Source organism: Manis javanica, chromosome 5 (assembly GCF_040802235.1).
Source record: "Manis javanica isolate MJ-LG chromosome 5, MJ_LKY, whole genome shotgun sequence".
Lineage (NCBI taxonomy): Eukaryota > Metazoa > Chordata > Mammalia > Pholidota > Manidae > Manis > Manis javanica.
The window spans coordinates 98,693,926-98,719,357 of NC_133160.1; the positions used below are offsets into that span (position 1 = coordinate 98,693,926).

The 25,432-nt window shown below is 35.4% G+C and overlaps 1 protein-coding gene across 5 annotated transcripts in view; it reads right to left on the reverse strand.

The window, feature by feature from the left end:
• The window catches only part of CCSER1 (coiled-coil serine rich protein 1), a 1,413,823-nt gene that overhangs the window by 423,051 nt on the left and 965,340 nt on the right, over positions 1 to 25,432 (reverse strand). For all 5 annotated transcript variants that reach the window (XM_073237297.1, XM_073237298.1, XM_037020169.2 and 2 more), the window contains one exon: positions 9,598 to 9,642. In XM_073237297.1, coding sequence (XP_073093398.1) covers positions 9,598 to 9,642 — 45 coding nt within the window. The remainder of the gene's footprint in view (positions 1 to 9,597; positions 9,643 to 25,432) is intronic.

Consider the following 25,432-nt stretch of genomic DNA (forward strand, 5'->3'; position numbering starts at 1 on the left):
AAATTTTAAGTGTTTTTTTATTCGTTGTGATCAAATGATCCCTCACCAAAACAAAACAGTAGCTGTGGTCATGGTCTTAGATGGAATAATGCCCATATGCAACATACAGGTTGGCAAGAAAAGAGAAAAAGAAAGAATATGAATGCTTAACAAGTAAAGATCAGATAATTCTCCTGGGCATGCCAGGAGTCAAAATATTCAGGTGTGGTAATCTATTCATTTCCCTCATAAGTCATAGTATAAAGTTTTAGTTTTACTCTGGAGTCATATTTCCTAGGTTTGAATCCTGGCTTCACCACTTCCTAATTATTAGACTTTGGACAAGACTTTCGCTGCCGGTCTTTCAAATGAGAATGATTTGAAACCAGACTCCTTCAAAGTTGTGAGGATTCAGAGTGAATATATGAAAAATACTTACAACAGTGATAAGCACTTGATAAACATATAGCAAGCACTTACCAAGTGTTAGTTCAAAAATTTTATGGTGAAGAGACAGGACCCTCTTTTCCTAGTGGGTTAGAGTGAAATGTACCCTACTACAGATCTACAATTCCTTATCCCAAATCCTTAAGGCCAAAGGTATCCGGTAACTCAGAATTAACCCAATTTTAAAATCCTAATACAGAGCATATACCATATCTTTTGAATATTCCCAGTAGGAGTGGCAGCTTTTACAAACACACTGTTTGTAGGGAAAAAACATGTAAGTGTTTATGCTAAATAGGAAGAAGAAAGACTATGAATTGTTTTACATTGTTCAAGTCAGGTTTTGGGCACCAAATGAGCTCAGCCACCTTTTGGGGAAAGAATCGGTTTTCAGAGCACTTGGGATATTAGAATTGCAGATAAGGAATTGTTTTCATGTGTTATTTTATTTTTTTATTTACTGCTGATGTCTGGAATTTGAATGTGACCAAATTTCAAAGTTATTAAGAGAACAAGATACTCTTGAGTAAATAAGTAAAGGGTAAAGCAGCAGCGTATCTTGGGGAAGAAATTCTTATGTTGAAGCCCTAACCCTTCTGAGTGTACCTTCTGAGTGTACCTTCCTGGAGATAGGGCTTGTAAAGAGGTAATTAACATAAAATGAGGCATTTAAGGAGGTGGCATCCTTATAAGACACCTGATAAGATGCCCAATGAGGCCAAAAGTCTGACTTTTGTCCTTGTAAGAGGACATTTGGACACACAAAGAGAAACTGAGGTCTGAGCACCCACAGGAGAGATCACGTGAGGACTGTGGGAAGGCAGACGCTTGCAAGCCAAGGAGAAGCCTCGGAAAAAAGACCCATCTCCTGCTATCTTGATCTGGAATTTCTAGCTCCCGAACTATGAGAAAATAAATTTCTGTTGTTAAAGCTATCCAGTCTATGATACCTTCTTATGGCAGCCTTAGCAAACTAACATAAATGTGTAAAGGCAGTTTTACCTGAGGCTGTGATTTTGAACACGATTTGTGTGAATCTGAAATTCTCTAATCTTTACATTTTTAATCTAATTAAAGCAAACTGTATTTTGACAATACGATATTTCTTGTGAGCAAAAGAATCACAAATACAGTATTTTTTTCTGTTATTAGGCAATGTTATTTAAAGGTTTAAATTACATCTGAGGTAACAGTGTGACGATCACTGATAAGGAACCAGAGGCCCTGTAATACAATTAAAGGATAACAATGGAACTAATCAGGAATGCTCCTATTCCATTGGGCTGGCAGGCACTGAAGTCCAGAGAATCGTCCGTCTCAAAGTAGATATAAGGAGAAGATGCCAACAGAAAGTAGACATATTGTCAAATAATTGTCCTCAACTAGAGAGATGAACAAAGGACAGAAAGAGATCTATTTCCTCGCAGAGAACAGGAGGGCCGTGAAGTTCTCCAGAGAGGAGAAGCAGTGTGCTCCTGTTGCAGCTTTACAGGCTTGTAGCATGTTAGCCAGCAAAACCGAGAACTGAATATTTACACGGGGATTGTTTGTTCTGCACGAAAATATAAAACCAAAAGAAAATTAGATAATTGTATTAAGTTTCGGAGAAGTATAAAAATAGTAAAAACATTATTTTCTTCTGTATAATTTTGAGGTGGCAATCGGCTTCTATTTGTAATTAACCAAGGAATCCTAAGAGATTTCATTTATATGTGAATAAATACTCTGATGAATGCACGCTGAATCAATTCAACCACCTGGAGGAGTGTTTTCTTTTTATATCAATTGACATAGTAAAGGGCATGAAGTAATTGAATATTGTTACATACACAAATGAAAACAGCAATGCAAAAAAAAAAAAAAAAAAAAAAAAACGACCCTGAGTTTAGGACTGCTTTCAGATCAAATAATAGTCATAATTTGTTTTTGTCTTTTCAATTGAAAACATCTTCAGGGTTTAACTGATTCTAAAAATAATACATATTTCTTAAAACAGATACCTAAATTTATATTGATTAGAAAGTTAAAATCCTTCTATTGTAATCCTTAGTCCTTATCTCTTTGTAAAATCCCCTTCAAAATTACAAATCCTTATTTATATCCAGATATTAAGAAAAAAAAAACAGAAGACTCATAAACAAGTAAATCATATTGCATTTGGGAACCCTGAAGAAAGATCTCCATTCATTTTAGCTGTGTGCACATCAGTGCAGAGCTACCACGCCATAAACTGCCTAACTTCTACCTATTCCCTACCTTGTCGAATCTCTATTACATACCTTAGATGTTCTCAGGCTGCCCAAGTCCCCCTTCAGAGGTCTCTGACAACAGTGAGGTAGGCCCTACACTGGGTCTAAACCTTAAGTTCTTTTTTTCAGGCTCCCAAGTGCAGAGTTTCTGCCTCCTAGGAATGAGAATGCTTTTTAGTTATCTTTTGATTATCTAATAATCCAATTTGAAAACTCTTATTCAAGATGAAAACACATGGTCTTTTACTTACAATGCTACTGTTGGTTTGGTTTCCTGACTCTCCATTGTGAGTCAGGAAGAGTATTAACTCCAGGCATGCATGAGTTCAGGTCTTACCAGGTGATTTCCTTTAGACAAACCTTACCCTGAGTATCCTTTCAAAACCTTTTAAGGACTATCCTCAATCAGGTCTTTGTTGGTTTCATTCAATTTCATCTTGTTTGGCGTTAGAAGGTTTATGAGGCCTCCAGAAGGTCTTAGGCCAGGTTCTTAAGATGGGAGGTTACCCAACTGAAATTTTCATGTCTTCTCAATCTGTTTGGCCCTCTTGGTCAAATTCCTGCTTGCTTCATATTTTAACTCACATGTGTATGTGTCCAACTGGCATAATTCCATGTAGTACAGTCTGAAACTGCAGAGCCCACTTTGGGGAACTCTGTCATGAACAGGATGATCAGACTGATGCTCAATGGAATTGATTAAGGCTCAAATTATTGTTTAAACCTTTTACAGATATCCTTTTGTGTGGCTCTTGGTGTGTGTGTGTGATGGGTTTCCAGTATCTAAGACTTCTTTTTTTAATCCTTCCCCAGTGGTGATTTCATGTCTGTCCAAAGCTGGCTTTCACTTCTTTCCTTTTCTCCTTTTTTCTACTTTTCTTGGGAAATATTGTCCTGTCAGTATGTGCATACTCTAGGGCTACCTAATCTAAATAATCAGGAAAAAACACTTTCAAAAGAAAGAAAAAAATCTAAATGGAATGCACTTCTTTTGGATTCCTCATTATACCTACTTTTCTTACTGAAGTAGATCTAATAAAATTAGTTTTGCTTAATCAATAGGTTTTCTTCGGTAGTCTCTTGCAATGTAAGTGGTCTACAAGCACAGAGAGATCTTCAAAACACAATTTGAAGATTACCCAGAAAATGCAGATGATGTGAAAAATAGCTGAGAAAACCTACAGGCCTTAGACACAGCTCTCTGTAAACAATGCTGTAAGTGGAAAAGCTAAGTATGTCTTTCTCTTATCTGTAATATAAAATATGGAATTAAGGATTTTTGAAATTCAATGATGGGTTCCAAGTAGACTTTGTTGTCTTGTTTAGAATTTGTCATCTCAGAACCAATGTAGAATATAATATCCTTTAAAAGTCAGGTTAGGCCTTGGATATCATTATCCCCATTGCATAGGCTAGACCATGTAGACAGTAAAATCTCCCAACAACAGGACACTCAAACTGTCTCCGACAGAAGAGAAAAGCAAGAGAAGAGCAGAGGACATGAAAAATAACAGCAGCTGTTGTCATGGGTTGGATGCTTCCTATGTAGCAGGCACTGCTTAAAAAGCTTTATACATGTTAATTCATTTTATCCTATCAACAACGTTTTGAAACAGGAATAATTATAAAGGTCTTATAAAGGATAATTCTTTCAATTTAAATATTGATTTATAAACACAAAGATCTTTCACTTCCTTTTTTGCCTGTCAATTCTGAGAAGGGAAAAAATATATATAGGGCTATATTAAAGTATAAAAAGGTCTTTTGATCTCAAAAGTAAACTGCAAATCAGACACATCTTAGCAGCAGATTGCAGGCATCAAACCACTGAATAATTCCAGTTATAAAAGGAAGTGTTACCTTTGTCTTAGCTATTATATCTCAAAGAATATAATATTAGCCACTATATATTTTCCAAAAAAATTGTGTCATCATCTGAGGTTATAAAAGAATCTCTTATTCTTATAAAACTCTATAGCAACTAAAAATGCGATAGCTAACTTTGAACGTAAGTAGAAATATTCAGTCTATTCTGAATACTGAACAAAGAAAACATGCAAATGGAAGTTTTGCAGAAAAATTATTAAAGATAATTGGTAATAATGATTTGTTTCTCTGAAAATCTTTTACTTCATGCACAAAGCTATGAAAAACTAGTTTTATAATTTCAAAATTGTGTAAAAAATTAGATTTTACAAGAAAAATCATACTACAATGCTTTTTGTAACTCTTATTTCCAAGAATATAGTTTTTTCAAAAAATTTTTGTTCTGTTCTTAGAGCTCATAATTTTTTCTGATTTTATCCCTTTAAAAAACAATTCTCTCTAGTAATCTATTGGACACAGGATAACTAATAGTCAGTTTCCTTAAGTTAAGCAATAATGCAGATGTAAATCTGCTTAATAATTCTAATTATTTTATAAATGGTAATATATCAATGGTGATTTTTATTTTTTCCCATTTGAAATAATGCTGTGCTAATATTCCACGTAGTTCAAAATTACTTTGAACTATAGAATATCATTTATCTCATTCTCTGAACTGTCTCCCTTTTGGAGCTAAAATTTAAAAATGACTTTAAACTGCAAGTAGAAATACATTATTTGTCAAGAGATAAATAACATAATCTATACAACTATATTAGCAAAGGCATAAAATCCACTATCAGAATAAAATAATTACTTTCTTGAGGAATATTACATACTCAAGTGGTACTTTATATAAATAGAAAAATTAAAATATTGTTTTAAATGATTAATGCATTTACATATAAAGTAGGATTGGGAAAATAGCTACTAAACATTTGTTTTTCAATCCACCTTTTTCAAATGTCTCTGATTAATTATGTTTTCTTAGGTACTGAAAATTCATATCACCTGTAATTTCTTATTTATGTGTTTTCAAAAAAAATATAGAGGATTGGGAACATTGTAATCCAACAAAGAATGTCAGTGAAACTTTCTGGTCTACAAAATATATGGGTTGCGAGACATATACAAAATTTTCTTGAGAATAACACATTCATAAATCAACTATTTTCATAATTTGAAAAGTACATTTTTTACTGTCTCTTAGAGCCTATCTGTTTATACTTGCAATTCCACAAGTAAAAGTGGGATTTTTTTATATCACTGGCAAGACCAAGTAAAGTCAATTGAAAAATTTCCAAACCACAATAGGGAATGTTTCTAGAAAAGGATGGATATGTCTGTAAATGTTTTTTTTGGTCATATTCCTAAGGAATGTTTCTAGAAACTAAGTGTTGATTTTCTTTCAGATGTTTAAGAAGCATATTCATAATCTGTCTTACAAGAGTATAAAACAATTTAAAATGTTCAAATGTAACAACATTAATCTTGTCTTCTTCAAAATTCCAGGTGAAAAATGGCAACATGATCTCTTTATTTTGTTCATCACTTTGAGAGATCTGAGCTCTGCAAATTGTATAAAGATGATCCTTGATCATTACACACTTGTACTTTATTTCCATTGCCTGTATGGTTCTGGAATCTCTGTAACTTCCAACAATCCGAACAGCCAAAAAGTTCCACCAGCCATCATCTCTCATAATAGCTTACCACATTCAGTAGAATTTCCAAAATTAAATGTTTAACTCTGATTTACATATCTGACCATAATAATTGCTCTCTTTATCCATGACATGAAGTCACATATCATGTGTATTTAGGCTTGTGATATAAGATATCCTGATTATGGATGGTTATTTTTGAGGTAGGGTGAAAGTAGAGATAGTTTGCTATTTAAAATTAGTGTGTATACACACTATGCATACCCACACTCACACACAACTGCACACACATAAACACAGGTAAATCTTAATAAGTTAACAGAACTGTGCTTTGGAAAATATAATACTATTTAAGATAACAAAGCATATAGCCTTTTAAGAACATGTATAGTAACTTGGTTTTAGCACATTAAACAATAAAAGTACTATATAGGAGAACAGAAATTTCTTAAGAAAAAGAAAATGAATTATCTATGTCATACTGAGTGATTTTCACTTCTACTTTTCTGAGTTACAAGATCCCACAGGTGACAGGAAATGTATTTACAATCAGAAGTACTGCTTAAATATTTGCATTTTGTAGAGAATACTAGTAACCTCCTTCTTAAGGAAAAACTTAAGTTCAGTGCCCTCAGTTTATACACAGTATGCATGCATACATAGGCAATAATAGTAATGCAACTTTTTTTACAATCAGTATCTATTTTCAAATACTTTATAATAATACAACCAATTTAGGTGCTACTGAATTCTATTTTCCTCAGAAAAGCAATTCATATTTGAATCACTTCTTCTTAATTTATATTTTCATACAGCATGCAGTGTTCAAATCTGGCCTTCCTACCTAGCAATTAGCTTTTTAATAGTATTTACCACTTAGCTAAATAGCATAATAATGCCTGCTTCAATTTTCCTTGTATGCTTCAATTTTACTTGTATACTCTAGCTGTTGTCATTATCTCAAATAAGTAAATAAAAGATTTAAAATGGCAATTCCTAAATCTTCTCATAAATATTTGACAATAGACCCTTAGTATTACATCCATCAACACCTATTGGGAATATCTGTCATTTGAACTAAGACAAATTAATTCATTTTAAGAAGTAATCATTGTCATTAAATTTTTATCAATCACAATAGTGTTTGGATGAGAAATACTAAGAGAATGCTTTGAGGAAGAGTTTTCTAAATCCACACACTATAATTTACTATAACCAGAAGTATATTCTACATCCTTGTAATGCACATGTAAAATAGAACACGGCAAATGGGAATGAGAAAGATACAGGCCACTTCTGTAAGCAAGAGAGATCAGGAGGCTCTTCTCATAGTAACTGTGCTCTTTGTTTGCAGATTGCCTGCCACAGACTAGACAGGACATCTCTCACAACATACTTCACCTCATTGACATTTCCCTACAGTTTCTTAGCGTAGAACATATTGGCTTTGTAATCATGGGGGAAGGTGATGTTAGGTGAAGCTCAAGTAATCCAGGGTTGCCCAGAGAACATGAAGTGGTTGTTTTCAAATTTAATAGATGATATTTACTTTTCATGCCTGGGTTGGAGGTATCACATGGAGAAGACATCGCTGGGCTATCATTAACTGGATGACTTTACCTTGTTCACAATTACTCCACTGCCTCAGGCAGGAGGCCCACCCAAATCAAGGCTGTCCCCTTTATGTAGATATGTAACGCTGTAGGTCATGAAAAATTTGAGTTTTACATAAACCATAAAATATTTCAAGAAAAAATAATATTTTAAAAAAAGTAAAACATATTATTGACATTTCCTTTTCCATAAATGCTTTTCTAAGAAAAATAAAATGAGAGGGAACAAGCAACAGAACTTTTAGCAACTCTTTTCCATAATAACCAGTCATTACGCTTTTAAAAAGAACATGAAAAACTACAAAATCTTAATGAAACAAAAGAATTTTGCTACCACTTAGGAACAGCTTTACATGGGTTTATGGACTTAAGTTTCCCTTCTTTGGACACACAGCTGCTGCTGGACTAAGTAAGATTCAGCAGTAAGAGGCTGGGTAGCTCCAAAGTGTAAGTCCTTCACGGCTCTGACTGCGCGGAGATGAACTGTGGGACACAGCCTGGGTGTGAACTTCCACTTAGGAGGTGATGACTTAACTTCTTCCCCTCTAAGCAGATCCATCTGATCATGTCTGAGCGTAAGTACTTATGGTTTAAGGCCTTTCTTACACAGCACACATTATTTTTACCACTATGTCTTTACTGGCAACCATGACCTTATTACCTAGCTTTCCTACAACATGAAAAATATCTAAAGATTTATTTATATTTCATATTTTCCAGCCCTTCTGCCATTGTGAGCTAACTATGATCTGTCCCTCAAAAACAACAGATTCTTCAGGAAGGAGAATAACAAATAGATGGGAAAGAGGCTGTCATGACACGTTAGGTTGGCAACTGAAGTGCCAAATACTAAAAACACGCAACTGCAAATTAAAACAACCAGAAAGGAGGGGCAAAACACCATGTATTTAGTATAGAAGGAATCTGTCTTTATAGAAAGAGAAGCCACAGATGGGGAGCAGAGTAAGAATTATTTCCTCATTTTGTAAGACAAAATATCTTCACTTTTGCCACAAAACTGTTATTTAAATACCACCAAAAAATAAAATTACCTTTTGGGCAACAAGAAAATTTGCTGAATTGAATGTTTCACACTCTCCCTACCTTGAGGATCTAAATCACAGAGTAAAGTGGAGCATTTACATATTTAGCATAGAAAGAAGTTTGAGGTTAAGTCTGTACATTCAGTTAGAAACAGCAAATCAGACACATACTGTATATAATACAGTAGTACGTCTGGTACCACTAAAAGTTTCTTCTTTTTATAAAACATGCGCCATAAACAATAATTTTAAAAAGTAGTAAAATTGCTAGTCTTACCAGAGCGGCTTCACACTATCTAAAAATGCACACCAACTTCACAGCCTATGCTCATAGCCTTGGAGAGGAGTGTGAAGAATATCAAGTGTCATAATTAGTATTGTTATATTTGCTAATTTTTCAGTAAATATTTTTTAATATTGCATTGTAATGCTTGCTTCAAAAGACTTTTCTGCCCCATTTGGAGGACCTTGTTGCTGAAAAATTCATTTTAACAGAAACAACACTTACCTAACCAGAGAAACAGTATCTTCTTCAGCTTCACAGGATCACCCACAAATAATAGAGCTATATCAACATGTGCACAATGTGGTTTGGCCAGTGTTCATGGGACAGCTGTACACGGAATGCCTCTCAGCACGTCCCCATTGCCATGATCACCATCATCACCAACCATGTCATCATAGCTCTGTACCCGTTTTCTCTTCCTCCCTCCCCATCTCCCATGGACTTTCTTACCTCTCTCCCTCCTTGTACTGCCTCCAGTCTTTTCAGGTTCAAACTCTGAAAGAAAAAAACCCAATACATTATTGCTGGCAAAGAAGTAACTAATAATTAGTAAGAAAGCAAAAATTTTGAAGTTAAAAAAAAGTAATTTATTTAACAAAGAAGATCTGAATATAGATGGGTATCCCACACATATGCCAGTATCTGTATCTGTAAGTCTTAAGAGGGGACCTGAAGTGCTAAGAGTGGTAAGTACTGAGTCAGTAATTAAGTGCTTGATGAATGAATGAAATATTTACTTTTCTATCTGCTACATTGTTAAAAATAAAATAAAATGTGAAGTGTTCATTTTAGCAACAATCCCGACCCCTGGCTAGACCACAGTCTGGAAGGTGCTGTTTAAAGCTGATGCAGTGCATACAGGCTCCTACCCACTTCCTTTGCCACTGGGCTGTAGGACAAGTAGACTGATAAAAAGCCCAGCACCGTCTGCAGACCTGGTGATCGTCCAGGAAGTGGTGAGGATTTTCTCTTGGCAAATGCCTTTCTCCCTCTCCTGGTATCATAAGTGCTTTTTACATTGAAAGGGGAGGGGATCCACTTTAAGTTCCTGATAAACACCATTCTTAATTAAATGGAAGAAGAGTTCATCTTTTTCTTAGCAAGCCTGTTGCAAAATGTGCCTGTGACACAGAATAAGAAGCAAAGAGTCTGTCTTCACTGGAAACACTGCTATTTAGAAAGCAAAATAATTGAAGATGTTTTTCCCTTCTAGACACAAAGAAAACTTCCATTCCTGTTACTTTGCCTCTTACAGAAACTTGATATGTTGAGCAGTATGAAAACTGCAATAAAATGTGATCTCATGGTACCTAATTTCTTCCTTTTTATCTTCGTTCATTTTTCTTACCTTCTATTCTCTTTCTCTCCTTCTCTCAGTCACTTCAATTATTTTACACTCCATACTTATTATATACTTACTATGGACTAGCCATAAAGCTAGATTCTGGGGAAATCAAAATAAATAATAAACACCCCTCAAAGTTTAGGAGATCATGGACAAAGATGAAAACTTCAGAATGATGACAGGTATATAAACTCTTCTCTGAGAAAAAGATGACAGTGGCCCATTCAGCCTGGGAATGGGCATTCACATACAAGACCACAGAGGAGGATCACATCTAATAGCCTTAGGGCTGAGGATGGAATGCAGGAAAAGAACAATGTGGTGTTCGAACATCCTGGCTACTCAAAGTATGGGGCCTGATACATCATGTCACTGGGAACTCATTAGAAATGCAGATTCTCCATGAGGATGTAATGTACAGCATGGTGACGATAGTTAATAATACTATATTGTAGTATGGCTACATACTATAGCCATATTGTAGATGGCTAAGAGAGTAAACCTTAAAAGTTCTCATTGCAAAAAAAAAAAAAATTGTAACTGTGTGGTGTTCTTGCATGTTAACTAGATTTACTGCAGTAATCATTTTGCAATATATACAAGCATGGAATAATTATGTGGTACATCTGAAACTAAAATGTTATAAATCAATTGTACCTCAATTTTAAAAACTGCTATTACAAAAACAAACAGATAAGAAACAAAAATAAATTCAAATGCTTTCCATGGCCTGCTGAGCAAAAATATACATTTTAACACAATTTCCAGGTTATTCATATGCAGGTTACAGTTTGACAGCACTGCTCTAGGAGATCTAGGAAAGGTGGGAGGTTTAGTTGGCATATACTGTGAAATGGGCAAAAAAGAGTGGTAGGAAAATAAGACTGAAAAACTGATCAAATTGCAAAGTCTTTCAAGAGAAAGAGTTTGAACTTGTTCTTTAAACAAATGCTTATTTTGATAGCAGCTTTTGAAAATGGGATAAAATTTTAAAATACCAATTTTTTTCATTAAAGTATAGTTGATATATAATATTATATGGGTTACAGGTATACAGCATAGTGGTTCAACAGTTACTTACACTACTGAATGCTCACCACAGTAAGCCAAAATACTAAAGACAGACAAAACAAGGACTAACATATTCTCATACTTTAGTCTACATCTATAATTCATTTTTTCCTTTTATTTTTTGTTAGAAATGCTAAAAGGGGAAACTTGGAAAAAATACAAATAAATATTGGGACTTGTCTTTATTGTAAATATTTTTTCACATGCCTCTAAATTAATAGACACAGTTTTAGGAAACACAAATTTTTAAGATAATTTAAAGAGAGGGTCTGTTGCAGAAAGGGAGCTATCACCATAGATAATAACAGTATAGTATGAACTAGTTGTGACAGACAGGGAAGAATATAGCAGTCTATTGGTTAAAATTCCTCTCTGTGTTCCACTGTTTCTGTGTGGCCTAGCAAACCCTTGTTTTCCAAATATTTACTCTTTCATCTTTCTGTGAATTGCCTTCCTTCCATTTGAAGTCACAGACTGCTACTCCCTTCTCCTAGCTCTGGGTGGCATATAAGCCTCAACTGCCAGACTGACTGCCATTTGTTACATTGTTACAGAATATTGTTGGCATATTGTTATGGACCTGCCAGTATATATGTACTTACTTTTTAATATTCTTCTGTTAATCTGTCTCATGCCATTTTAATTCTTAAACCAAAGAACCTTGAAGAGTAGAGGAAAAATTTTCCACCCCAACAAATACGGATTTCCAACCTTTATTTAGGATTTGTTTTGTGATAGTATTGAGATGTGTGACTAATTATAAGTTTATAGAGTAGGTTTAGAAATTCAGAAACTTTACCAAGACTGCTTGACATGATTAAAAACTGCAAGAATTTAATGTTACATATAATTCCAGTTTTTCTTTAAATTTAATGAACATATTGTTTTTCCTTTATGTCTCTTTTAGCTATTACATTGGAAAACCTTTTATTTTTCCCCTTATACTCTGTTGAAATTATAAGTCACAGAGAGATTTGTAATTATAGAGGCTAAGGGCAGGCCACCCCAAGATGCACCATGTTAGCATATAGATTATTTTGAGCTGAAAATGATAAAGGCCCAAAAGACCCTGGGAGAGACTATGACCCTTCCTCCAACTGCATAAAAATAATTTAGATAGAGGAACTGCTCTGGAAGACAGCTATTATTTAACATAGATAACTACAGCATAAAATGAACTAGGTGGCAGGGAAGAATTTAGCAAAGTCTGTTAAAATTTCTCCCTGTGTCCCACTGCTTCTTTGTGACCCAGGAAACATTTACCAAACATTCACTCTTTCATATTCCTTTCTGAATTGCTTCCCTTTCCCTTTGAAGTCACAGACCCCTGACATCCTTTCTTAGTTCAGGATGATATATGCACCTCCTTTTGCCTGTTTGGAATCTCATGTACGTGGATTCCCTGCTCATACATAATTAAACTTTGTTTTTTGTTCATGTTAATCTGACTCACGTCAATTTGATTTTTAGACCACCTAGAAGAAACTTAAAGGGTAAGCGGAAATGATGTTTCTCCACAACACAGAGCACCTGTTTGAAAATTTTATTGAGTTCATCACCATTTGGTCTAAAATCGATCCAGACAAAAAACAGCCAAATGTCAAATTTATGCTCTGTGTTCCTTTTCTCTTTTTGAAACTAGTCACTTTAGTCATCTATGAATCTCTATACAGTAATATCTGTAAGCCATTCATGGGAAGCTCCAAATTGTTCTTCATCTCCCTTCTCAAAATCAAGATATGTTATTTTCAGGGACTTCACCAGTCTTCATTGCTCAAGTTCTGACATTTTAAAATTGAAAGCCAGCCTGTATTTTCTGAGTAACAGTGTAACTGCACCACCAGATACTTTTAAAAGTACACACATGCATATAACAAAAATAGTATACATTTGTTGAGTTCTTAATAGATAACAGGCACTATGCTAACACTTTACAGGACTTTTTTTATTCCTCACAATCACTATTTTGCAGGTACCATTATTTATTTCCATTTTGTCATAGGGTCATTAAGGCAAAGAATGGTTGGCTAATTTGGCTAAGAAGACACAGCTAGAAGGAAGAAGAGCTGAATACCGAACCCAGAATATAATATAGCTTCTTTTCCAAGTATTTCACATACTACCTCTCAAAGTAACTATTGCTTTATTTTTTATGTGCATTGAGCTGGATATCTAATATGAAGTAGATGAATGTGTTTTATAAATGAATTATTAACCAATTAAATCTAATTTCACAACTGTATTAAAGTTTATCTAAATCATGTATTTTTACATTTTAAAGGAATCAAAATGTAAGATAAATTCCTGGTTTTGAATTCATTTAGTATTTGGAAATAACTGAAAAAAGAAAGTTAAAGTAAATGAGATTAGATTCCAGAGTTCCTGAATTCTTGGAAAGAAATGTAAAATTCAATTGAAATATTTCCTGGGGCCAACGAAGATTAAAAGAAAATTAATGTAACTGTGCAGGTCCAAATAACATTTCATAGATTACTGTTGCTTTAGGCTAACTACAATATTAAACAAGTATAACACTTCCATGCTTCCATTTTCTAGCAGGTCTTACCTTGATATACTGCGTAACTTAAATCCCTTCTGTGAGTCCTCATATTTTATGAGCTTAGATATAAGTAGTTTGCCCTAAAGCTGAATTATTCCCAGTGTTTCTGATGCTCATAGCTGGTGGCCATTTGTGATGAAGATGTCTTTCCATTTCAGATATGAAACTAATCAACAACATAGAACCTCTACTGAGACTTTATGTAATATTTCTGCCAACTTCTATTTGTTAATCTAATTCTTAAAGACGAAGTCAAAGACAGTTTCAGAAAACTAGTAACCCTAAATATTGTCAATGAAAGTGTAATGCTTTATAATTATCTTATGGTGTTAAACATCAGTCCAACTGTGAGTTTAAATGCATAGGATTAGTACCTAATTGTAAAATATTTGAAAAGTTATTCCTTGGACATACCGAAATACTTGAATTGTTAAATTATCTGGTCAGCTATATTTTGTATACTTACCACAGATAGAATATACTACAGAGAGAATAAAGTAAAGTGGTTCAAAAGAGAGATTAAACAGCTAGAAAATGGTCATCTATCAATCTATCCATAACTTCTGACCCTCTCTCTTTCTAAACCTAATCCCCATCACTCCATCATAGAATATGGCTCCCTTGACAGTCCTTTCACACATCAGGAATTCTTCTACCCTTGGCTTTTGGACTAGGTGCTCACCCAACTGGAACTCCCTTCACTTAAATCTGTATGACCAACTCCCACTGCCTCCCAAGTCTTTGCTTTTATCTCACATTCTCAGTGACATCTATTTTTATCACTCTATTTAATGTTAAAGGCTACTACTTTCTTCACCTCCAGGGACACTTAAAATATTTTAATATAGTATATAAATTTATTATTATTATTGTGTATTATCTATGTATCCACAGTAGTATTTAAGTGCCACAAATATGAGAATCTTTGTTGTATTGTTTTCTGAATTATCCCAATTGCCAGAACAGTGCCTGGAGCATGGAAAGTACTAAGTCAGTAATTACATGTTTGCTGAATGAATGGAATATTTACTTTTCTATTCATTTAGGATTATCACTACACCCACATGGGAGTTATTTCAGGTATGCAAGGGTGGCTCAATATTCACAAATCAATCAATGTAGTATACCATGTTAACAAAAGGAAGGACAAAAGCCATATAGTCATCTCAATAGATGCTGGAAAAATATTTGACAAAATTCAACATTCATTTATGATAAAAACTCACTCAACAAAGTGAGTATACAGGGAACTTATATCAACATAATAAAGTCCATATATGACAAACCCACAGCTAATACTATACTCAATAGTGAAAAACTGGAAGCTTTTCCTTTAAGACCAGGAAAAAAACAAAGATGTCCAGTATCCTACTTTCATGCAACATAGTACTGGAAGTCCTAGCCATAGCAATCAGGGAAGAAAAGTAAATAAAACGTATCTAAATTGGTAAGGAAGAAGTAAAATTGTCACTATTCACAGTACTCTATAGAATCTAAAAAATCTTCAGTACTCTAGAAAATCCTAAAGACTCCTCCAAAAAAAGTATTAGTATAAATTAATTCAGTAAAGTCACAGGATGTAAAATCAATATGCAGAAATCTGTTGTGTTTTTTATATACAAATAGCAAACTAGAAGAAAGAGAATTTAAGAAAATTCCATTTATAATTACATCAAAAAGAATAAAATACCTAGGGATAAATCAAAGGAAGAGAAATACCTGTACTCTGAAAATTATAAGACATTGATGAAATAAATTGAAGGTGACACCAATAATTTGAAAGATATTCCATGCTCATAAATTGAAAGACTTAATATTGTTAAAATTGCCATACTACCCAAAGAAAGCCACATGATTCAATGCAATCCCTATCAAAATACTAATGACATTTTTTCACAGAACTACAGCAAATAAATCTTAAATTAGTACAGAACCCCAAAAGACTCTGACTCGCCAAAGCAATCTTGAGAAAGAACAAAGCTGGGAGTGTGATACTGCCTGATTTCAAATTATACTAATGAGGCAGATGTTAGTCAGACACAGACAGACAGAGCTCAAGGTCCTGGTAAGGTGCAGGCAGAAGAGAACTAGGGCAAAGTCTTCTCAGTAAACAGGAAGCCTCATCCTGAACATCTAGGAAAATTCAGCCTGAGAAAAATGGGAGTTTTTCTTTTCCTTTGATCCTTGTTTGGCCATAGCAATAGGCCTTAGGAACCACTCTTAGCCACTTGCACGATTTTCTCCATTTTTGTGCTTATAAACCATAGACACTGCAGCCCTAACAGCATCCTTTCTTGGAGCCCCTCCCAGTTAGAGGGAGCCTTTCTTTCCTTTTCACTCCTCATTAAAAATGTTGCTCGTTGCTCCATACTCTTGTCTGTTGCCTTCATTGTTTGTCACTTCCAAGACATGATCCTGGAAATAACAGCATCTCAGCCGGTAACACTACAAAGCTACAGTGATCAAAACAGCATGACACTGGCACAAGGGCAGACACATAGATCAGTGGAACACAACAGAGAGCCAGAAATAAATCCATGCTTATATGGTCAATTAGTGTACAATAGAAAAAAGAATATACAATAAAAAAAGGATAGTATCTTCAATAAATGGTATTGGGAAAATCGAGAAGCTACATGCAAAAGAATGAAACTGAATCACTGTCTTTCACCAGATACAAAAATAAATTCAAAATGATTAAAGACCTAAATATAAACCGTGAAACCATAACTCTCCTAGAAGAAACATAGGCAGCAAACTCTTGATCATCAGCATTTGTAATTTTTTTCTTCATATGTCTCCCCAGGTAAGGGAAAAAAAAAAGGAAAAATAAACAAGTAGGACTACAACAAACTAAAAATTTTCTGCATAGCAATGGAAACTATCACAATGAAAAAGCAACCTATATAATGGGAGAATCTATATGTAAATTATATATCTGATAAGGAACTAATATCCAAAATATATAAATAACTCAAACAACTCAACACCAAGAAAACAAATAGTCTAATTAAAAAATGAGCAGAGGACCTGAATAAACATTTTTCAAAAGAAGATATACAGACGGCCAACAAACACAGAAAAGACAGTCAACATCAGTAACCATGAGAGAAAAGCAAATAAAAACTACAATGAGGTATCATTTCACACTTTTCAGAATAGCTACTATCGACAAGACATGAAAAAAACACGTGTTGGTGAGGATGTGGAGAAAAGGGAACCCTCTTACACTGTTAGTGGGAATGTAAATTGGTGCACTACTATGGAAAGCAGTATGGAGGTTCCTCAAAAAACTAAAAATAGAAATACCAATGACCCAGTATTTTCACTTGTAGGAATTTACCCAAAGAAAACAAAATCCCTGATTTGAAAAGTTATATGCATCCTTATGTTTACTGCAGCATTATTTAAAATAGCCAAGATATGGAAGCAACCTATGTGTCCCTCAATAAATGAATGGATAAAGAAGATATGGCATATAAATAAAGGAATATTACTCAATCATAAAAAGAATGAAATATTGCTATTTGACGCAACATGGATGGACCTAGAGGGTATTAGTTAAATATGTCAGAGAAAGAGAAATACGATATTTCACTTATATATGGAATCTAAAACAAGTGAAAACAAAACAGAGATACACATAAACACAAAGATCAGACTGGTGGGTGCCATAGGGGTGCGAGGTTGGGCAACATAGGTGAAGGGGATTAAGAGTTATAAAACAGTAAGCCACAGGGATGAAAGCACAGCATGGGGAATAAAATCAATAATTTTGTAATATCTTAGTATGTTGACAGTTGGTTACTACATTTTTTGTGGTGAGCATTTAGTAATGTATCTAATTGTCAAATCATTATGTTGTATATCTGGAACCAATATAATAGTGCATATCAGTTTTATTTCAATTATAAATAAATAAATAAATAAATAAATAAATAAATAAATAAATAAATAAATAAAATACTAACCAAAAAAAAGACTTCATAGAAAAAATGTTGATTTCAGAATACCCTTTAGAGCACAGTTCTCAACTGGACAGTACCTACCAATATGACAATCATTATTTCAGAATGAAACTAAATTAACATATGCAACTTTAGAAATATAAACTAGATTCAGTTAAAATACATAGCACCTATAAGACAGAGTTATTCAGTTTTACCATAGTTTTAAAAATTTTATATTGAGTTGAGAGTGACTGAATAAGTATCATGAATTGTGAACCATAGCAGTTTATAAAATGGTAAAGTTACATACAATTATATACAATGAAATTTAAATGACATTCAATAGATTTCTGATATTGACAGAAATATTGGCAGTTCCTTCTTGCTAAGTAAGATCTCCTGATGAAAATCCAAGAAAAGCTAGGAAATGCTTCTATTTAAATTTTATTTCCATATGCTTGACTCATCTATGCTGTTTATTCCTTATGTGGCAAATGCTTCTCTACTCTTCAATGTCTGCATTAAGATGTATTTTCATGTATCAGGATCACTATTATTTGCAGAAATCTCAACAACTCAGTCCCTCAGAGTTCCCTTTAAGTAATGAGTCTTTATGAATTATATTACTGAAAGGGCTTTGCAAAATGTTTACTGCTATTTTTGGTAAATGGGTGTCTCACTGATTATTAGGTGGATCTCTCTATGCTGTCCTCTTTTGCTGTGTCTTCCAGTGCTCTGTCAAGTCTCTGCATATTATTTCTGTGTTCCCTTCTTCACTAAAGTAATAGGAGAAAAGTGTATGCTTTCTGCTTCTGGAAAAAGAAGTTAAGTGAAAAAGTAAAAAAGAAACAAAAAACACAAACACAACATTCTATTTACCACTATTAAACATCACTGAGGGCTCCTACAGCTTAAGGTCTTTAACTATGTAGCCTTTCTAATGACCACGTGCATGAGCATCACCCAAGTGCCAGACTCTCTTCTAGGCCCTGTTAAAATAGTTATGAATAAAACAGGCAATTCTTATCTTTCATAGCTTATAATCTAGTGATTATATTATTTTGCATTAATATACTTATATGAGAGTGTGTACCCATATGTATAATATCATCTTCTATTATTTCACTAAAAACAGTGCATTGGGTTTGTACTTCCATTTATATGACAAGACAGCATACTTAAAGAGTTTCTCCTCAAATATAAGATTTTAAGGGGAGGAGCCAAGATGCTGGTGTGAGTAGAACAGTGGGAATCTCCTCCCAAAAACATGTATTTTTGAAAATACAACAAATACAACTATCCCTAAAAGAGAGACCAGAAGACACAGGACAACAGCCAGACTACATCCACACCTGTGAGAACCCAGCGCCTGGTGAAAGGGGTAAGATACAAGCCACAGCCTGGCAGGACCCGAGGCCCCTCACCCCAGCTCCCGGCGGGAGGAGAGGAATAGGAGCGGGGAGGGAGAGGGAGCACAGGACTGCTGAACATCCAGCCCCAGCCATCCGCACCCTGAGTGCAGACATAGTGCGTGTGTGGGGTGCTGGAAACTAGGGAAGCAGGACAGTAAGACCTGCGAGTGGGTCCTGTAGCTGGTGCCTCTGGGACAAAGAAAAGGGAGTGCTTTTTGAAAGTCTTAAAGGGACAGGGACCCCACAACTGGACGGAAGCATCCCGGGTCACAGGTCCAGCAGCTGGAAATTCCAGGGAATTCCGGGCGCACTAACCCCCTGGGCAACAGCTCTGAGACCCCTCACAGAAGTAAACAGCCAAACAGCACCCCCCATCCATTACCCCTCTGGCGCCCAGCAATAGCAGAGCAGCAGGCTGAGGCTGGCCACGCCCACCGCAAGGGAGCTTCCTCCATACCGGCTGGGCAATATACAGCAACCCAATCTACACACAATTGCCCAGCAGAAGCCACTAGGGGTCGCAGTTGTCCCAGTAAAGAAAGGCCAGGAGCAAGTGGAGAGTCTTGACTCTCCCAGCTGACAGGCGAGTCAATAGCTCACCATTGCACCTATCAACATGAAACGGCAAAACAATTTGATCCAGACAAGACTAACACAGACATCTTCGACATCTTCTACATCTTCCCCTGAGAAGGAACTTGGGGAGATAGATTTAACCAATCTTCCTGAAAAAGAATTCAAACCAAAGTCATAACCATGCTGATGGATTTGCAGAGAAATATGCAAGAACTAAGGAGGGAGAATACAGAAAAAAAACAATCTCTGTAAGAACTTCAAAGCAGAATGGACAAGATGCAAGAAACCATTAAAGGACTAGGAAACAGAGAACAGAAATGCAGAGAAGCTGATGCAGAGAGAGATAAAAGGATCTTCAGGAATGAAAGAATTTTAAGAGAACTGTGTGACCAATTGAAACGGAAAAATATCAGCATTATAGGGGTACCAGAAGAAGAAGAGAGAGAAAAAGGGATAGAAAATGTCTTTGAAGAAATAATTGCTGAAAACTTTCCCAAACTAGGGGGAGAAAATGGCCTCTCAAACCACAGAGGTACACAGAACTCCCATGACAAGGGATCCAAGGAGGGCAACACCAAGACAAATAGTAATTAAAATGGCAAAGATCAAAGACAAGGACAAAGTATTAAAGGCAGTCAGAGAGAAAAAAAAGGTCACCTACAAAGGAAAAGCCATCAGGCTATCATCAGACTTCTCAACAGAAACCTTATAGGCCAGAAGAGAATGGCATGATATACTTAATGCAATGAAACAGAAGGGCCTCAAACCAAGAATACTGTATCCAGCATGATTATCATTTAAATATGAAGGAGGGATTAAATAATACCTACACAAGCAAAAGTTGAGGGAATTTGCCTCCCACAAACCACCTCTACAGGGCAGGTTACAGGGACTGCTCTAGATGGGAGCACTCCTAAAGAGAGCACAGAACAAAACACCCAACATATGAAGAAGGGAGGAGGAGGAATAAGAAGGGAGAGAAATAATCATCAGACCATGTTTATAATAGCTCAATAAGCGTGTTAAGTTAGACAGTAAGATAGTAAAGAAGCTAACCTTGAACCTTTGGTAACCACAAACTTAAAGCCTGCAATGGCAATAAGTACATACCTTTCAATAATCACCCTAAATGTAAATGGACTGAATGCACCAATCAAAAGACACAGAGTAACAGAATGGATAAAAAAGCAAGACCCATCCATATGTGGCTTACAAGAGACTCACCTCAAACCCAAAGACATGCACAGACTTAAAGTCAAGGGATGGAAAAAGATATTTCATGCAAACAACAGAGAGAAAAAAAAAGGAGGTGTTGCAATACTAGTATCAGACAAAATAGACTTCAAAATAAAGAAAGTAACAAAAGATAAGGAAGGATATTACATAATGATAAAGGGCTCAGCCCAGCAAAATGATATAACCATTATAAATATATATGCAATACAGGAGCACCAACATATGTGAAATAAATACTGACAGAACTAAAGGAGGAAATAGAATGCAATGCATTCATTTTGGGAGACTTCAACACACCACTCACTCCAGAGGACAGATCCACCAGACAGAAAATAAGTAAGGACACAGAGGCACTGAACAACACACTAGAACAGATGGACCTAATAGACATCTACAGAACTCTACATCCAAAAGCAACAGGATACACATTCTTCTCAAGTGCACATGGAACATTCTCCAGAATAGACCACATACTAGGCCACAAAAAGAGCCTCAGTAAATTCAAAAAGACTTAAATCTTACCAACCAACTTTTCAGACCACAAAGGCATAAAACTAGAACTAAATTGTACAAAGAAAGCAAAAAGGCTCACAAACACATGGAGGCTTAACAACATGCTCCTAAATAATCAATGGATCAATGACCAAATTAAAATGGAGATCCAGCAATATATGGAAACAAATGACAACAACAACACAAAGCCCCAACTACTGTGGGATACAGCAAAAGCAGTCTTAAGAGGAAAGTATATAGCAATCCAGGCATACTTAAAGAAGGAATAACAATCCCAAATAATGTCACAATTATCAAAATTGGAATAAGAAGAACAAATGAGGCCTAAGGTCAGCAGAAGGAGGGACATAATAAAGATCAGAGAAGAAATAAAATTGAGAAGAATAAAAAAATAGCAAAAATCAATGAAACTAAGAGCTGTTTCTTCAAGAAAATAAACAAAATAGATAAGCCTCTAGCCAGACTTATTAAGAGGAAAAGAGAGTCAACACACATCAACAGAATCAGAAAAAAGAAAGGAAAAATCACGACGGACCCTACAGAAATACAAAGGATTATTAGTGAGTACTATGAAAACCTATATGCTAACAAGCTGGAAAACCTAGGAGAAATGAACACCTTCCTAGAAAAATACAACCTTCCAAGACTGACCCAGAAAGAAACAGAAAATCTAAACAGAACACTTACCAGCAACAAAATTGAAGCGGTAATCAAAAAACTACCAAAGAACAAAACCCCCGGGCCAGATGGATTTACCTTGGAATTTTATCAGACATAGAGAGAAGACATCTCCTTAAAGTTTTCCAAAAAATAGAAAAGGAAGGAATACTTGCAAACTCATTCTATGAAGCCAACATCACCCTAATACCAAAACCAGGCAAAGACCCCACCAAAAAAGAAAACTACAGAGCAATATCCCTGATGAATGTAGATGCAAAAATACTCAACAAAATATTAGCAGACTGAATTCAAAAATACATCAAAAGGATCATACACCATGACCAAGTGGGATTCATCCCAGGGATGCAAGGACAGTACAACATTCAAAAATCCATCAACATCATCCACCACATTAACAAAAAAGAAAGACAAAAACCACATGATCATCTCCATAGACACTGAAAAAGCATTTGACAAAATTCAACATCAATTCATGATAAAAACTCTCAAAAAAATGGGTATAGAGGGCAAGTACCTCAACATAATAAAGGCCATATATGATAAACCCACAGCCAACATCATACTGAACAGCGAGAAGCTGAAAGCTTTTCCTCTGAGATCGGGAACAAGACAGGGATGCCCACTCTCCCCACTGTTATTTAACATGGTACTGGAGGTCCTAGCCACGGCAATCAGACAAAAAAAAAAAATACAAGGAATCCAGACTGGTAAAGAAGAAGTTAAACTGTCACTATTTGCAGATGACATGATATTGTCCATAAAAAACCCTAAGGACTCCACTCCTAAACTACTAGAGCTAATATTGGAATTCAGTATATTTGCAGGATACAAAATTAACACACAGAAACCTGTGGCTTTTCTATACACTAACAATAAACTAATAGAAAGAGAAATCAGGAAGACAATTCCATTCACAATAGCATCAAAAAGAATAAAATACCTAGGAATAAACCTAACCAAGGAAGTGAAAAACCTATACCCTGAAAACTATAAGACACTCTTAAGAGAAATTAAAGGGGTCACTAACAAATGGAAACTCATCTCATGCTCCTGGCTAGGAAGAATTAATATTGTCAAAATGGTCATCCTGCCCAAAGCAATATACAGATTTGATGCAATCCCTATCAAATTACCAACAGTATTCTTCAATGAACTGGAACAAACAGTTCAAAAATTCATATGGAAACACCAAAGACCCCGAATAGCTAAAGCAATCCTGAGAAGGAAGAATAAAGTGAGGGGGATCTCACTCTCCAACTTCAAGCTCTACTACAAAGCCACAGTAATCAAGACAATTCGGTACTGGCACAAGATCAGAGCCACAGACCAATGGAACAGAATAGAGACTCCAAACATTAACCCAAACATATATGGTTAACTAATATTTGATAAAGGGGCCATGGACATACAATGGGGAAATGACAGTCTCTTCAACAGATGGTGCTGACAAAACTGGACAGCTACATGTAAGAGAATGAAACCAGGTCACTGTCTAACCCCATACACAAAAGTAAATTCGAAATGGATCAAAGACTTGAATGTAAGTCATGAAACCATAATACTCTTAGAAAACCAAAAACATAGGCAAAAATCTCTTAGACATAAACATGAGTGACCTCTTCTTGAACATATCTCCCCAGGGAAGGGAAACAAATGCAAAAATGAACAAATGGGACTATATCAAGCTGAAAATCTTCTGTACAGCAAAGGACACCATCAATAGAACAAAAAGGTATCCTACAGTATGGGAGAATATATTCATAAATGAGAGATCCGATAAAGGGTTGATATCCAAAATACATAAAGAGCTCACACACCTCAATAAACAAAAAGCAAATAATTCAATTAAAAAATGGGCAGAGGAGCTGAATAGACAGTTCTTTAAAGAAGAAATTCATATGGCCAACAGGCACATGAAAAGATGCTCCACATCGCATGTTATCAGAGAAATGCAAATTAAAACCACAATGAGATATCATCTCACACCAGTAAGGATGGCCACCATCCAAAAGACAAACACCAAATGTTGGCGAGGTTGTGGAGAAAGGGGAACCCTCCTACACTGCTGGTGGGAATATAAATTAGTTCCACCATTGTGGAAAGCAGTATGGAGGTTCCTCAAAATGCTCAAAATAGAAATACCACTTGATCCAGGAATTCCACTTCTAGGAATTTACCCTAAGAATGCAGCACTCCAGTTTGAAAAAGACAGATGCACCCCTATGTTTATCACTGCACTCTTTACAATAGCCAAGATATGGAAGCAACCTAAATGTCCATCAGTAGACGAATGGATAAAGAAGATGTGGTACATATACACAATGAAATATTACTCAACTATAAGAAAAAAACAGATCCTACCATTTGCAACAACATGGATGGAACTAGAGGGTATTATGCTCAGTGAAATAAGCCAGGTGGAGAAAGACAAGTACTAAATGATTTCACTCATATGTGGAGTATAAGAACAAAAGAAAACTGTAGGAACAAAACAGCAGCAAAAGCACAGAACCCAAGAATGGACTAACAGTTACCAAAGGGAAAGGGACTAGGGAGGACGGGTGGGAAGGGAGGGATAAGGGTGGGAAAAAAGAAAGGGGCCATTACCATTAACACATATTGTGTGGTGGGGGCAAGGGGAGGGCTGTGTAACACAGGGAAGACAAGTAGTGATTTTACAGCATCTTACTATGTTGATGGACAGTGACTGTAAATGGGTATTTGGGGGGGACTTGGTGAAGGGGGGAACCTAGTAACCATAATGTCCTTCATGTTATTGTAGATTAATGATACCAAAATAAAATTTTTAAAAAAGATTTTAAGTGCAAAGAGCAATGACAGGTTCAACTGATTTCTGCCAGAGGAAGATCTATGTGGAGATATTTTTAACTATCTTCTTTCATCTTTGTGCTACTGAAATCTTTAGTTGGACATATGTTCA